The sequence below is a fragment of the Coregonus lavaretus genome, assembly GCF_964263955.1.
Source record: "Coregonus lavaretus genome assembly, chromosome: 3".
Lineage (NCBI taxonomy): Eukaryota > Metazoa > Chordata > Actinopteri > Salmoniformes > Salmonidae > Coregonus > Coregonus lavaretus.
The window spans coordinates 7,856,730-7,871,072 of record NC_139990.1 but is presented as its reverse complement, the minus strand read 5'-3'; the positions used below and the strand labels follow the sequence as shown (position 1 = coordinate 7,871,072).

At 40.5% G+C, this 14,343-nt stretch overlaps 1 protein-coding gene across 1 annotated transcript; it reads right to left on the bottom strand.

Annotated features, from left to right (window-relative positions):
• LOC311125182 (homeobox protein Hox-A13a-like) lies at positions 1 to 2,173 on the bottom strand. Its single transcript, XM_084158379.1, has 2 exons — positions 1,395 to 2,173; positions 1 to 957 (listed from the first exon to the last, which is right to left on the bottom strand). The coding sequence occupies exons 1-2, from the start codon at positions 2,062 to 2,064 to the stop codon at positions 710 to 712; spliced, it is 918 nt and encodes a 305-aa protein (XP_084014505.1). The 5' UTR covers positions 2,065 to 2,173; the 3' UTR covers positions 1 to 709.
• Positions 2,174 to 14,343: the final 12,170 nt, after the last annotated feature.

Sequence of the window (14,343 nt, the reverse complement as noted above, 5' to 3'; positions counted from 1 at the left end):
GATTCAACAATGTCCAGATTTTATTGGGACGGATTTTTGTGTCAATACTTTTACACCGACATATTTAACAGACACAGATAGCCTTGACATATTATAGTTTTGTCTGTATAGTTTACCTTTATATACAACCACATGAATACACACACAATATAAAATATATATGGTACACATGGGCACACACTTCCCAGACGACTATGTATGCATTACAAGCGGGAATGCACCTTGGATTCGTTATGAGAGAGAGCATGAGAACCGTTTGAAGAAGCTAAACTTTAAATTAAGATGCACGTGCTGAGTGGAGTGTTGAAGGGGAAATGGAACGGATTAATATTTAACCGTGGAAGCTATAATCCTAAATGCCATCACTTCCTGGGGATTTCCAAATGTGTTTTTTTCTCCACACCGTGAAGTTAGTGTCTGTTTTCCTGAGGTTACTGCATGCCAGTTGCAAAAATTATACAGCCCTAGCTTTCTCCTTGCTTTGGGCTCCATTCGCCGAGAACAATATTTTACACCATGGAGGAAAATGGAAGGTCCAGAGTTTTTCTACATTTTCGTTCCATAAAGGTCCCGGAACGCATTTGGCAGAGTACATTTGTGAATCATGTTCGGTGGTAAATAAGGATTCTACTGTTCCAATCAAAAAGCGTGAATAGCATACTGTGTGTGTGTGTTTAATTCCTATCCCATTGTTGTATATCAGTCAGAACTAGCTGATGCTCTTCACTTTGACGACGACCTTCTTCTCCTTTACGCGTCTGTTCTGAAACCAGATAGTGACCTGTCTCTCAGACAGGTTCGTCTGGGCCGATATCCTCCTTCTTTTGTCCTTCGTTATGAATTTATTGGCCACGTACTCGCGCTCAAGTTCCTTCAGTTGCACCTTGGTGTATGGCACGCGCTTCTTTCTTCCACGTCGGAAGGAGCTCAGGTCCCCTCCTACAGGAGACACCGCGTCTGGTGGAGCAAAACAGAATACAAAATAGATATAGTAAGCCGTTCACAAGCCAAACACAAAAACATTTTTATATCTAAAACATCGGCATAGGTAGAACCCTTCGAATAACCATTTTTGGTTCCAGATAGAACCCCTTTGGGTTCCATGTAGAACCCTTTCCACAGAGGGTTATACATGGAACCCAAAGGGGTTATACCTGGAACCAAAAAGGGTTCTCCTATGGGGACAGCTGAAGAACCCTTTTGGAACCCTTTTTTCTACGAGTGTATACTCTCAAACGAATTTACAAACAAGCGTTATAATTTTTTACAGAAAAGGCATCGTTTCTAACATTTTGTTGTGGATTAAGCATTAGGCATTAGGCTACATAAAAACACAATGAAAAGTCGTTCTGGTTTATTGCGTAAAACCTGAGGGCTCTCTACCTATGTTGTACCTGGTATGGAGGATTTCCACATGTGTCCGGGCTGAGGCTGCTCCTTGGTGCAGTAGACCTGCCCGTTCCAGCCGTTAGTTAGAGCCCACGGCTGGTAGCTCTCCATTGGCAGCAGGGGCTCGTGCCTGTGTTCTGCTGGCCCGCTCATAGTTGATACAACGGGCACGTCCAGGTAACTGGGTACCGGCTGGTATGGGACCGACGCATAGCTCGGATAGAAGGCGAACTCCTTGGCCCGGGAGGTGAAGTCATCGCCCGAGGCGGACGTGTCCATGTACTTCTCCCCGTACGCAGAGGTGGGCTGCGTGCTGCACGACTTTATGCTGCTGTTGTGCGACATTCTGCACGGATAGTAGCCGCTACCGAAGTATCCATAGGGCAGGGACGCGCTGGAGGAGCTTTGCACAGCCGAGCAAGGGCTGCACTGCTTGGATGGTTCGCCCATACCCGAGGTAGGGACCTCGCTTGACGAGTATGCCGTGCTCGGAGCGAGGGACGCGGGGTGCGCCATCAGGTTCCTGCATTGGTTCGCCGCAAAGTTGCCTCCTGCAAAACCACCACCGCTAGCGTCCATGTTCTTGCTCACTTCATCGGAACCGCCGCCGTTGTCGTAGAGGAACATCACCGACGGGTCGACCCAGCGAGGACGGAAGAGTAGTGACGTTGTCATAGCACGACATCCAGCATTGAGGCTTCTGGCTCTTTTTTAAAAAGCATAGAGGCTGAAAAAAGGAGATACTGATTCTGAGAGAGTAAGCGACTCTGACGCGCCCGGGTGCACCAAGGTCGCGCCTCTATTGGCCAAGAAGGGGGCACGTGATAGGCTATGCAAAGAGGACGATAAATATCTCCCAGTGCAGATAATTAAATGTAGAAAAATGCGGCTTTGTAAGATGACCGTACCTATCAAGGGATTTGGCTTGTCTTTTTGCCGAGACAAAACGAGACGGGTTTCGTGAGTAAATCCACACAAAAAAAATCCTATCACTCCTATATAGGTTTACACTTCAAACCTAAATTGGTTTGAGAAAGGTTTCTCTTTTATCATTGGACAGCAAAATAAAAAGGACCTAGTAGTCCAGACTGTTTCAAAAGACTGCGGTGACTCACCTACTTAAATCCATCCATACACATTGCTTTTACGCACATAAAGGCTGTCCGTGTAAACATGTCGATGATACAATGTCATTGCTGATTATTTTGTACATGGTGGGCCTATATTAATTCCACAAAGTATAATCCATTCAAGGCCACACACCCCAATACAGCTCACATAATTAGTAGATAGCGTAAGGAATGGTCGCCAAGGACACGTTTCCCAAAATCCCATAAACGACGATGGAGATGGACTACTAGCTAATGTTAACAGTGTTTGAACAGACCGAAACACTGTGGGGAACACGGATGACTCATCCAAGAGACACGTATCGGATAGGGAGTCATCAGATAAGAATGAAAATAAACAAGGCTTTAGAACAAAAAAACATATATAGACTTGGAATACGTCCATCTCCTTTTGCAATTAAAGATAAATACGCTCAAATCCATGGGAGATTCTCTCAATCAAAATGCCTCGTTTTCATATCACTCAAATGAGAGCGACAGCTTCGAGCATTCAAGAAATGAGTGAGAATTCGGATAGACAGTGTGCACAGCAAATACCATACCCCTCGCTTCCGACATGTTTACAATATGCAAAGACAGAAAACAGTTCTCAAGACTGGCAACGCGGTTGTTTTTTACATAGCCTATGGGGTAGACGCGGCTAGAGGCCAAGGTCAAGTTGAAAGTTGCTGTCTAGCCGACGAGTCTGTTGGGTTATTCAGTCTTTGAAGGACCCGTCTGAGTTCTTGAAAAGGGCGGAAGAGGAGTGAGAATTCCTGGCCGAATGAAAGCTTTGGAGGGCATTAACTTTTACTATCATTTTGGTTTCTCAAACGTTTTATTCTCGTTGTGTCTAAGGAAACATTTTATGCATCATGTGTTTTGCACACTTCTGTCTCTCACATTGGAAAAGTAGGCTAATCGGAATGTTGTATTTGCAAGCCAGTCTCGTGTTTTGGAGACTTTTAGTGAAGACGTGTGAAAATGATGTGAAGTAGTATAGACGTGTCCTTGTGTTTTGTCTGCTTGGTGGTGTTTACGGCTCTCCATACGGCTCTCCTTCCAAATATATTGTTTCAGGAGAAAAAGCAAGAATAACCTAGACAAAACCAGCCTAGACTTACCTATAGCCTATTTTCTCGGGTACAGTATAATGCCATGAAAAATATGGTAAATTGGTTGTAGTTAGTGAACTTCAGCGCTGTAACACAAATAATAGGCCTAAATGAAATAATGCAAGCCGTCAAATGGCAAAGTTTGTTTCTGGCTATAAATGGAACCCCAAAAAAGTGCTAAAAGATTCATTCACATAGAATTCAAGCATTTTACATAGGCATTCTTGCCTATTTTCGCGTCATAATACTATTATTGTGATGCAATCACAGAATTCAGGAAGCATTTTTCCATAGGCATTCTTATCTATTATTACGTCATAATAATGTTAATAAAAACGTAAAAAGCACAGTTTAAAGACCACCATTAAGCATTCGATATTAAAGCTAGATCGCGTGCAGGGTCCAAATGATCCATTACACGGTAATAACAAACGTGGACATGAATTAGCACGTCAAACCAGTTCTTTCTTTGTAGGCCTATTATTTGAACATTCTGGATGGGACTTAATAAACTGTCGTAGTCATCTTGGACGGCGGGAAGAGTAGATCCCCTAATTGGGGATCCTAATAAATACTACAACTAATGTATCAGACGTCAGGTATAGCTAAAACGAGAGACAGAACATAAAGCCTCAAATAATGTCTATCTGAAGACGAAAATTTTTGAAAAACATGAACCTAATTGATTAACATTATTATTCTACATTATTTCCAATACAAATGTACTCAATATTGTTTAACCTGTAGGCTATATCGGCAAGATAATATTATGACAGAGATTGCCCATGCGCTCAGATGTTAACATGCGGTAACGGGACTCAAAATACATGTCATTAAAACACATCAATACATCTGTTAGGCTGTTAGGATAGCCTAGATTCTACATGATGTATATCCTTAAGAAATAGACGACTGATATCTTCCTAGATAAACTTGATTAAACTAAAACAACATCCCCAGTCCTAATTCGTCGGACATACAGATTGTTGACGTTGTACCTCTTTTTTGTGAAAGGCTATTCTTGCAATTTTGAAATAATATGTGTGTTTTATTTTTTAACATTCATACAATCCCATTAACCAACAATTATATGTGTGGCTTATATGTCTAATCTATAGCCTATGTTTGATCAATTTCATATTCCGGGAAGGAGAATCTGTGATCTACACATTAATATTTCAGCTTTTGAGATAGGCCTATTAGACATCATTCCCACATCCGGTGCTTAACTTGATCTTTATAGCCTAATTAGTCATAAAACATTTTGAGAAAGCTACTCAATATATATCGTGAAATGACACGACTTAGCGTAATCAAATATCCAACTTTTTTAAATTCTTTTTTTTAAATGTAGCTAACCATGATTTGTGAAAGCCCTAACTGACCTATAACAAAGAAGCTATGACACAAATATAACGGCTTTGTGAATCAGGTGTGAATCATCAGGCTACAACATTTGGACTTTCTCTTTTTGCTCACATAAACATGAGTTTAACCAACAAAGATGTTCCAAAATCAAACGTTTGAAATGGTAATACATTGCATTAAATATTTACATGAACTAGTAAAATAAATGGCAATGTAAGCGAGATTCTGTCTTAAACCCGGGTTTTCCGGAGATGGGCCTGCAATCAAAACAAATCCGGAGCTGTCACGGATGCAGTCTGTTTTGAGCCAGTGTCCAACCTTTCGTGGTCTGGCCAGACCAGACATCCATATCGATGAACAGATCACCGCCATGCGCCACAACAATGCCCAGACATTCTACTGGCTAGGGAGACCCATCTGTAAAGTCATTACCAAGAGCATGGAAATTCTTAGTTTCGACTGGCATTGTCATTGCGCAGCAAATAACAATGTTTTCATCATATGTGACGTAACAATAGGCCTACAAAATAATTGTACAACCATTAAAGGAAAATCTAAACCATTTGGAAAGCTATGAACTAATGTTATCATCATATTACCATTTTCTAATAGCAATTGGTGCAATGCAGAATACGTTGCAAAGATGCGGGCCTATTCCCAACCCGTCTATTATTTCCAATCCCTAAAGTGAGAAAAATGTGCCTTATCCAGTTGTTATGGTGTGATGTGAAACTAAACTGTGGTATAAAAAGTATAGCCAGAGAAATACAAATATGTTTATGCAGTAGAGCTAGTGAACCACAGGGCGGCCTGGCACGTAACTTGTCCATGTTCTCCGGACCGTAACGTGATGTGGCAATAAAGGATAAAATAAAAAGGAAATTGGCAAATAAGAGTCAACAGGGTGGCTCTTGAATCGCGCCTTTGACTGACAGCTCCGTTATACATTCGCTCTGACTCAAAGCGTCACAAAGTAGAAGTCTTAAACGTTTTGTTAACGGGCTGCTAAAACTGTAAGCTACATGTTACATTTATTGGCACAATGGAATCCCAGTAAATATATAGGCCTACAGTTAATTTCAATGAAACTTCAGCCGCTAGCCATTTGCACATCTGTTGCATTTTCAAATGCTACCAGTCCTCAATGAGTGGACGGATTAGGCTAATTTGCACCAGCCCCTGTAATACACTGTAGCTCTTTCTGATGACATGGGCCCTTCCTAAACATTATTGTCCCAAGGATGAGGCCGTGGAACTTTTTCCAGTTAACATATAAAGGGAAATACATTATGTTCAACGCAAATTCTAATCAAGACGTCGGTATATATGCTGCAGAACATCCAGTCACTCACTCACTAACCATCATCAAGTTCACTCAGATCGAGTCATCATGGAATTAGGCTAACCTTTTCTTTTTTACCAATTTCTTTCCTGATGACGTTATTACTATGGCACAAATGTTTCACTATATAACCACTTGCGTTTTTGTATGGCCAAAACGATTCGTCATTAACAATAAACAACAAAACAACTTGACAGCAAAAACAGAATTTCCAACTAGCATTAACATAAAATAAAGTTATTAGAAAGCAGTAGGTTATATTTCACAATAGTCTACAGAAACATCAAAAAAGTGTTAACAAATTACACCAACAAACCTATAACCTATAGCCTGCAAGTGTTCAACAATAATGGCCATTCGCCTAAATATATAGGCTAGCCTACATTTTACATCTCATGGTTTTCAAGAAGACAAACATAATTTGTCCAAAAGCCAAACTTAAAATAAATCTTTATTGACATCCGTTGGTTTAGATTTTTAAAATGTCGATACTTCACAGACCTTTGATTCCAGTGAACGAAATTGTATTTTATGCATTTTATGTTTTACTTTGTCCCCGGTTAAGAAATACCTCTAACCCTTCGTGATTTAGTCGCATGTCTCATCATTCGAAAGGATTTTTTTTTTTTTAAAGGAAATTCCTACAAGTTTTGCATTAGTAAAACAAACAATCAATGGTGCAATGGTTATCCGCTATACACGATTTTGTAAGGAAAAATTGAATAGATAGAATAAAATAGAACCTTGATTTCACTTTCTGAAATATGCTAAATAAAATGTAGTCTACTCAAAGACATACCATGTTAATCACATTACAACGAGCTTCGATTTCACATAAATATACATTCTTAAAGAAACACAAAGCATTGCACAATGTCACATTCAGTTGGTCATTCAACAACGTTCGATAGACATTTCATCACGTCATTTCATTAATTTCGTCGTCGACACAACATAACTCCCAATACATCACAGGTAGACACAATAACACACCGATATCAACATGAAAATCGTATTGGACACAATATAATTAATATCAGATTAGACTACATTCCAGTTGCATTGTTATATAACCAATGCACAAACCCATCTCGTCTCACCTTCTTAATCAATATAACATTTGCACATAGGCTACAAATGATGTGGTCAACATTTGGATTTCAGTGAAACTAGGTTTCGGTGAACCTGGTCAAACTTGTAAAGGATAAACACAAATAAACGTGTGACCATGATGCAATAGGCTACATAAAGTCAGGACATTCGTTGAAGGCCATATTTATAAAATTCTATAATTTATAAAATTCTATCATTTCAATGGCTTCATATCAAGGAAAGGTAAAGAAAAGGCGATCTCCATTTTCGATTCCCAAAGCCAACATGTGGATCTTCTCGATCCCATGAGGTGTGTTGGTTTTTCAGTTAGGCAAGCTTTGTGTATTTTTATTTTACCTTTATTTAACTAGGCAAGTCAGTTAAGAACAAATTGTTATTGGCCAAACCCGGGCCAATTGTGCGCCGCCCTAAGGGACTCCCAATCACCGCCGGCTGTGATACAGCCTGGAATCGAACCAGGGGATCTGTAGTGACGCCTCAAGCACTGAGATGCAGTGCCTTAGACCGCTGCGCCACTTGGGACCCCGTATTCCATAGGCTATACCAACTCAAAAGGATAACTCGGATTTGGGGATTTAATGTAATGGACATACACAAAATAGTCCAAATTGGTGAAGTGAAATTGAAAAAATAACTTGTTTCAAAAAAATTGAAAAAATAAATAACGGAAAAGTGGTGCGTGCATATGTATTCACCCCCTTTGCTATGAAGCCCCTAAATAAGATCTGGTGCAACCAATTACCTTCAGAAGTCACATAATTAGTTAAATAAAGTCCACCTGTGTACAATCTAAGTGTCACATGATCTGTCACATGATCTCAGTATGTATACACCTGTTCTGAATGGTCCCAGAGTCTGCAACACCACTAGGCAAGTGGCACCACCAAGCAGGCGGCACCATGAAGACCAAGGAGCTCTCCAAACAGGTCAGGGACAAAGTTGTGGAGAACTACAGATCAGGGTTGGGTTCTAAAAATATATCAGAAACTTTGAACATCCCACGGAGCACCATTAAATCCATTATTAAAAAATGGAAAGAATATGGCACCACAACAAACCTGCCAAGAGAGGGCCGCCCACCAAAACTCACGGACCAGGCAAGGAGGGCATTAATCAGAGAGGCAACAAAGAGACCAAAGATAACCCTGAAGGAGCTGCAAAACTCCACAGCGGAGATTGGAGTATCTGTCCATAGGACCACTTTAAGCCATACACTCAACAGAGCTGGGCTTTACAGAAAAGTGGCCAGAAAAAAAGCCATTGCTTAAAGAAAAAAATAAGCAAACACGTTTGGTGTTCGCCAAAAGCCATGTGGGAGACTCCCCAAACATATGGAAGAAGGTACTCTGGTCAGATGAGACTAAAATTGAGCTTTTTGGCCATCAAGGAAAATGCTATGTTTGGCACAAACCCAACACCTCTCATCACCCCGAGAATACCATCCCCACAGTGAAGCATGGTGGTGGCAGCATCATGCTGTGGGGATGTTCTTCGTCGGCAGGGACTGGGAAACTGGTCAGAATTGAAGGAATGATGGATGGCGCTAAATACAGGGAAATTCTTGAGGGAAACCTGTTTCAGTCTTCCAGAGATTTGAGACTGGGACGGAGATTCACCTTCCAGCAGGACAATGACCCTAAGCATACTGCTAAAGCAACACTCGAGTGGTTTAAGGGGAAACATTTAAATGTCTTGGAATGGCCTAGTCAAAGCCCAGACCTCAATCCAATTGAGAATCTGTGGTATGACTTAAAGATTGCTGTACACCAGCAGAACTCATCCAACTTGAAGGAGCTGGAGCAGTTTTGCCTTGAAGAATGGGCAAAAATCCCAGTGGCTAGATGTGCCAAGCTTATAGAGACATACCCCAAGAGACTTTGACTACAAAGTATTGACTTTGGGGGGGGGGGGGTGAATAGTTATGCACGCTCAAGTTTTCTGTTTTTTTGTCTTATTTCTTGTCGGTTTCACACAAAAAAAACTTTTTTGCATCTTCAAAGTGTTAGGCATGTTGTGTAAATCATATGATACAAAACAATTAAAAATCAATTTTAATTCCAGGTTGTAATGCAACAAAATAGGGAAAAATGCCAAGGGGGGTGAATACTTTCGCAAGCCACTGTATGGAAATACAAGGTGAGCCGAGTTATAGTGATCCAAATGAAAACAGGTAGGCCTATGGAGCGTTTCAAGGTTCGCGCCAGGTGAGTGTTGGGCGTCTCGGTTTTCCACGCTACGGTTGACATTTTGGTCGGCTACTGAATGGTGTTTTCGTTTTAATGGCGTGATGCAGGTTTCAGTGGCTCGGTAACCTCTTCGTTATGCGGAATGCAGTGCGTGTGAGAAGAGCAGTTAGTGGTAACAAATAGAGGCGCAATGAGCGATCAAAGGGAGCTTAAAATTACACAAGAAGAGATCTGCAGCTCGAGCCACCTTGAACTCTCTAGACATATTTCCGGGCGCGTTCCAAGGTCAACGCATTTAAAGCTCTGGAGGCTGCGTCATCCGGTTTCAAGGCCAAGTTGAAGCCGGGAGGGTGGAGGTGCGAGCAGAAAATATATTATTCCATTGGCTTATCTACTTACTAACAATCCTTACCAAATCCATTGAAATTGAACGTGTTTGATTTGTTTTGCCCTGGTGGGTATTGATGGAATAGCTCACTCTCATTCAGAACGAAAATACTAAGACAGTATTCGCAGGGTTGCATCGCGCACTGCGCAGACTCCATGGTCAAGTTCACGCTAGGCCCGCTTGTAAACCGAGAGGGGCGCAATCTGCAATGTTTGCTTCCCTTTTTGATCTCGGTGTATAAGACACTATAGCAAAGACTAGAGCAAAACCACACACTGCGTCCCGTTTTCCTTTCGGTTCTTGCACTTATGTTGCCCACCTATATGGCGAACAGACATGTTTTCGAGTACAATCAACAATGAGCGAGTCATAGTAACCCATCCGGTGTCCTCCGAGTCCCGTATCTAAAACACACACAATAAAGTGCCACTACTGTAAACGAACAAGGTCATCTTCGAATTGCGCAAAAGAGCATTGTAAGTTCTAGCCTATCTGCTGACAGATCACAAGATAGTATCTGTCTTCCATTTTAGTAATTTTAGTCTTGACTGCAATGTTACATAACTCCTCATAGGTAACACCCAGGGGCTATCTTGTATCCTATAGCACAAAGAGTGGCATAAAAGGATATCCCACGAGGGCATGAGATATGCCTATATGAAAAATAGGAGGTAGGGTGAATTCAGAAAGACTGGGACATCATAACAGTTTACTCCTGATGCGTTTATTTCTTGGTCTGGCAAGAGAAAATGAAAGCTATTGTTAAGGCCCTTGCAGAGAAACCACATGATCAAACTCACATTACTTAGTGTGACATCATAGAGGTGGGCAGAGCATGCTTCAAACAGGAAGCTCACCCCATGAAGCACATTGTAAGATCAGTGACATTCTGTTTTTATGTTAAGGTTATAAAACTGTCATAAATGATGCACAGTGCCAAATTGTGATGTAAATGTGCATACTATATACTGGTGCATCAAAATGCATTAAAAAAAGTTGCTAATATTATGTATACATTTTATAATTCAGTATTTTTTGTTGTCCGGCTTTACCAACCATAGCTAAAGTAGGACAGCATGGAGTAGCTAAAGTGGGACAGTCTTATAGACTTTTCCAATGGAGGAAAGAGATCCCGTTTACATTAGGGACCCCTGTACTTAGGTTAGGCAGGGCTCTGGTTCTTGTAGTGCTATATCCTGTTCATTTTTTATTGTAGCACTGTTATTTGTACTGTTATTTGACGGAATTCAGAAAAAGTGGGACACTTTTTGCGTTTCTGTCTTGTGTAACCTCTTCAACACTTTTTGCGTTTCTGTCTTGTGTAACCTCTTCAGACATCTATCCAACATATGTCTCCCGAGTGGCGCAGTGGTCTAAGGCACTGCATCGCAGTGCTAGCTGTGCCACTAGAGATCCTGGTTCGAATCCAGGCTCTGTCATGACCGGGAGACCCATGGGGCGGCGCACCATTGGCCCAGGGTAGGGGAGGGAATGGCAGGCAGGGATGTAGCTCAGCTGGTAGAGCATGGCGTTTGCAACGCCAGGGTTGTGGGTTTGATTCCCACGGGGGGCCAGTATAAATAAAAAATAATGTATGCACTCACTAACTGTAAGTCGCTCTGGATAAGAGCGTCTGCTAAATTACGTAAATGTAATTAGCCCAACACATGATACATTTCTGAAACCCATTGGGGTATAATTAGGACTATAATAATGGTGTCCCGTTTATCTAACCAGAGAGGAAGAGGCGAAGCGAGAGGGATAACTGGGCCCAAAATCTGTCTTCTCCAGCGGGAGGCGTTTTTTCGTTCACCAAGTGCATAGTTTTTGAATGGAGGTCAATGAGAGAGTGTCGAATTTGGATAGCAATTAATTGAATGGCTTATTTGCTAATCATTAGGTTGTTAGGAGTGCACTGATATAAGTAGGATACCTAAGATCCCGGCAACTTTGAGAAAAAAACACTTTATATCTGAGTTGTGGCTAGTCCTCATTAGTTACCACAGTCACAAAGTTGTAAACCCCGCCTATTTCTAAAATGTCGCTTCTTAAAAATGGCTTTTAAACCTAACCTTAACCACACTGCTAACCTTATACCTAATCCTAACCTTAAATTAAAAACAAAAAGCAAATGATTGTTTTCATAAATGTTTATGATATAGCCAATTCTGACTTTGTGGCTGTGGTAGCTAGTGGAAACCGTTGTGCATGTTGGTCACACGCGTATCTGTCTTCTCATTGGCTAGAATGGTCCCACTTGATCTTGCCGCCTCCCGACTGCCTTTCATTTTGTAAGACATTTATTTTCATTGTTAGAGCGGCCACAATAGTATTAGGGCCTGGTTTCCCAAAAGTATCTTTAGGCCCTATGGTTCTAATGCTGAACTTAGCCTTAAAATGCTTTTGGGAAACCGGACCCTGGTCAACATAATGGATAACCTGTGATCTAGCCTGCTGTCGCAGTCTACCAAATGCAAACTGAAAATATGGTTTTGACTCAGTGTACACAAATGGATGTGTCATGCCTACTGTGAATAAGATATACTTTTTGTGTGTGTGAGTATCATTAGGAAACATCTTCAGGATTTCGGAAATGTTTCATGTGTTGGGCTAATATGTTGGATAGATGTCAAAATAGGTTACAGAAGACTGAAATGCAAATTGGTCCCACTTATACCGAATTCACCCTAGGGATTCACTGATAATAAAACACGACTATTTCTTGCAAGGATTCCCTATATTTTTAATATACCCCATGCAACCTGAAGAAAATGAATTGCAAAACGTGTAGCAGCCTAACTAATATACAAGAAATTGAAACGTGTGATGTAGGCCTACACGAAATATTGCAAAAAACTTGAATATTTCACCACATGTCCGTCTACTTGGTATAGTGGTTAGAAACAAATATAGAGCAATGGAATTGCCTTTTAAATAGGCGTTACAGTAAAAAATAAAAACATTTTTATTTAATCCCACACAAAGGATTATACTAATCCATATGTAATGTATAACACGTTTATATGGTTTTAAAAACTCAAAATCATCTTGCAAAGCTCGAAAACAGGCAGAAATAAAAATCTAAAAGATACTTTCTGATTGTGCCACAGAGAATATCAACAGATCAGAGATACAGAATAAAACAATTGATAACCAACTATGTAGCTAGGCCTATGGAGTAGCCTAGTATCCTTTTCTGCCAAAATAGACAGAGGGCTGTGATTGTGGGTATGTCTACTACAAATATTTAGCCTTGGGCTATAAAAGCAGTTTCAGTGTTCTCAGACAAGTCGGTATATTTCCATGAACCCAGATGAATGGAGGGAAAACAGTTGAACAAGAGTGGAACATAGCATACGGTCTAACCAACAGATGTTGGGATTTTCGGTTTACACAGTTTTAAATGATCATTTCATCCAATATTATAAGCAGACCTAGATCCCCGTGGTACAATGGTCGGCATGAATTAGTATTGCAGTTAGTTACTCATTGTGACACTGTACTTATGGCAGCAGGTTAACCCTAAGCTTCACCCCAACATGCATCATGGTGTGGAAGTCATGCTTAAGCTGAACAAGTAATAGTAATGATGACATAACTTGTTATACAGAACTTATTTACACTGTAGGCCTAAGGGAATTATTTTTAAGTGTTAACAAAATCCAAACAAGATAGTTTGATGAAATAGGCCATTTTGGTATCAATTAAAGCAATATTATGAATACAGCAACACTCAATGGAATATAGGCTATATATTCTATACAGTATATATAGGGTATAGCCTATAACGCAAAGTTTCTCAAACCTCCCACAATAGTTTAAAACATAGTATGCTAGGTCTTGTTGGTAACTCAAACTTCTAAATATCGAGGAGCTTATACACTTTCAGTAGTGTTGGTTGATCCAGGTAGCCAGGTCCCTATCTCTGGACACAGGCTTAAGGAAACAGTCTTGTCTTACCGAAATCATTTCCCTCTCGGTGTCTTTCCAAACGGTGGAATTGTATCTACTGAAGTAAAAAGCGAAATATTAGTTAGGTTCTAATGAAACATTGTATTACTATGGTTCCGATTGTGACTGGGTGGATCGGACACGTCATAAACATTTATGTCTCCCGTGCTTGTCTTGACTTTATCTATCTATCTATCTATCTATCTATCTATCTATCTATCTATCTATCTATCTATCTATCTATCTATCTATCTATCTATCTATCTATCTATCTATCTATCTATCTATCTATCTATCTATCTATCTATCTATCTATCTATCTATCTATCTATCTATCTATCTATCTATCTATCTATCTATCTATAGCATGGACAACGTACTC

Bases quoted from the DNA above. Each gene is read 5' to 3' on its own strand.
- LOC311125182 (XM_084158379.1), bottom strand. From the start codon at position 2,064: ATGACAACGTCACTACTCTTCCGTCCTCGCTGGGTCGACCCGTCGGTG. The intron at 958-1,394 runs GTACAACATAGG...TTGCTCCACCAG, and splicing joins GTGGAAATCCTCCATACCAG to ACGCGGTGTCTCCTGTAGGA.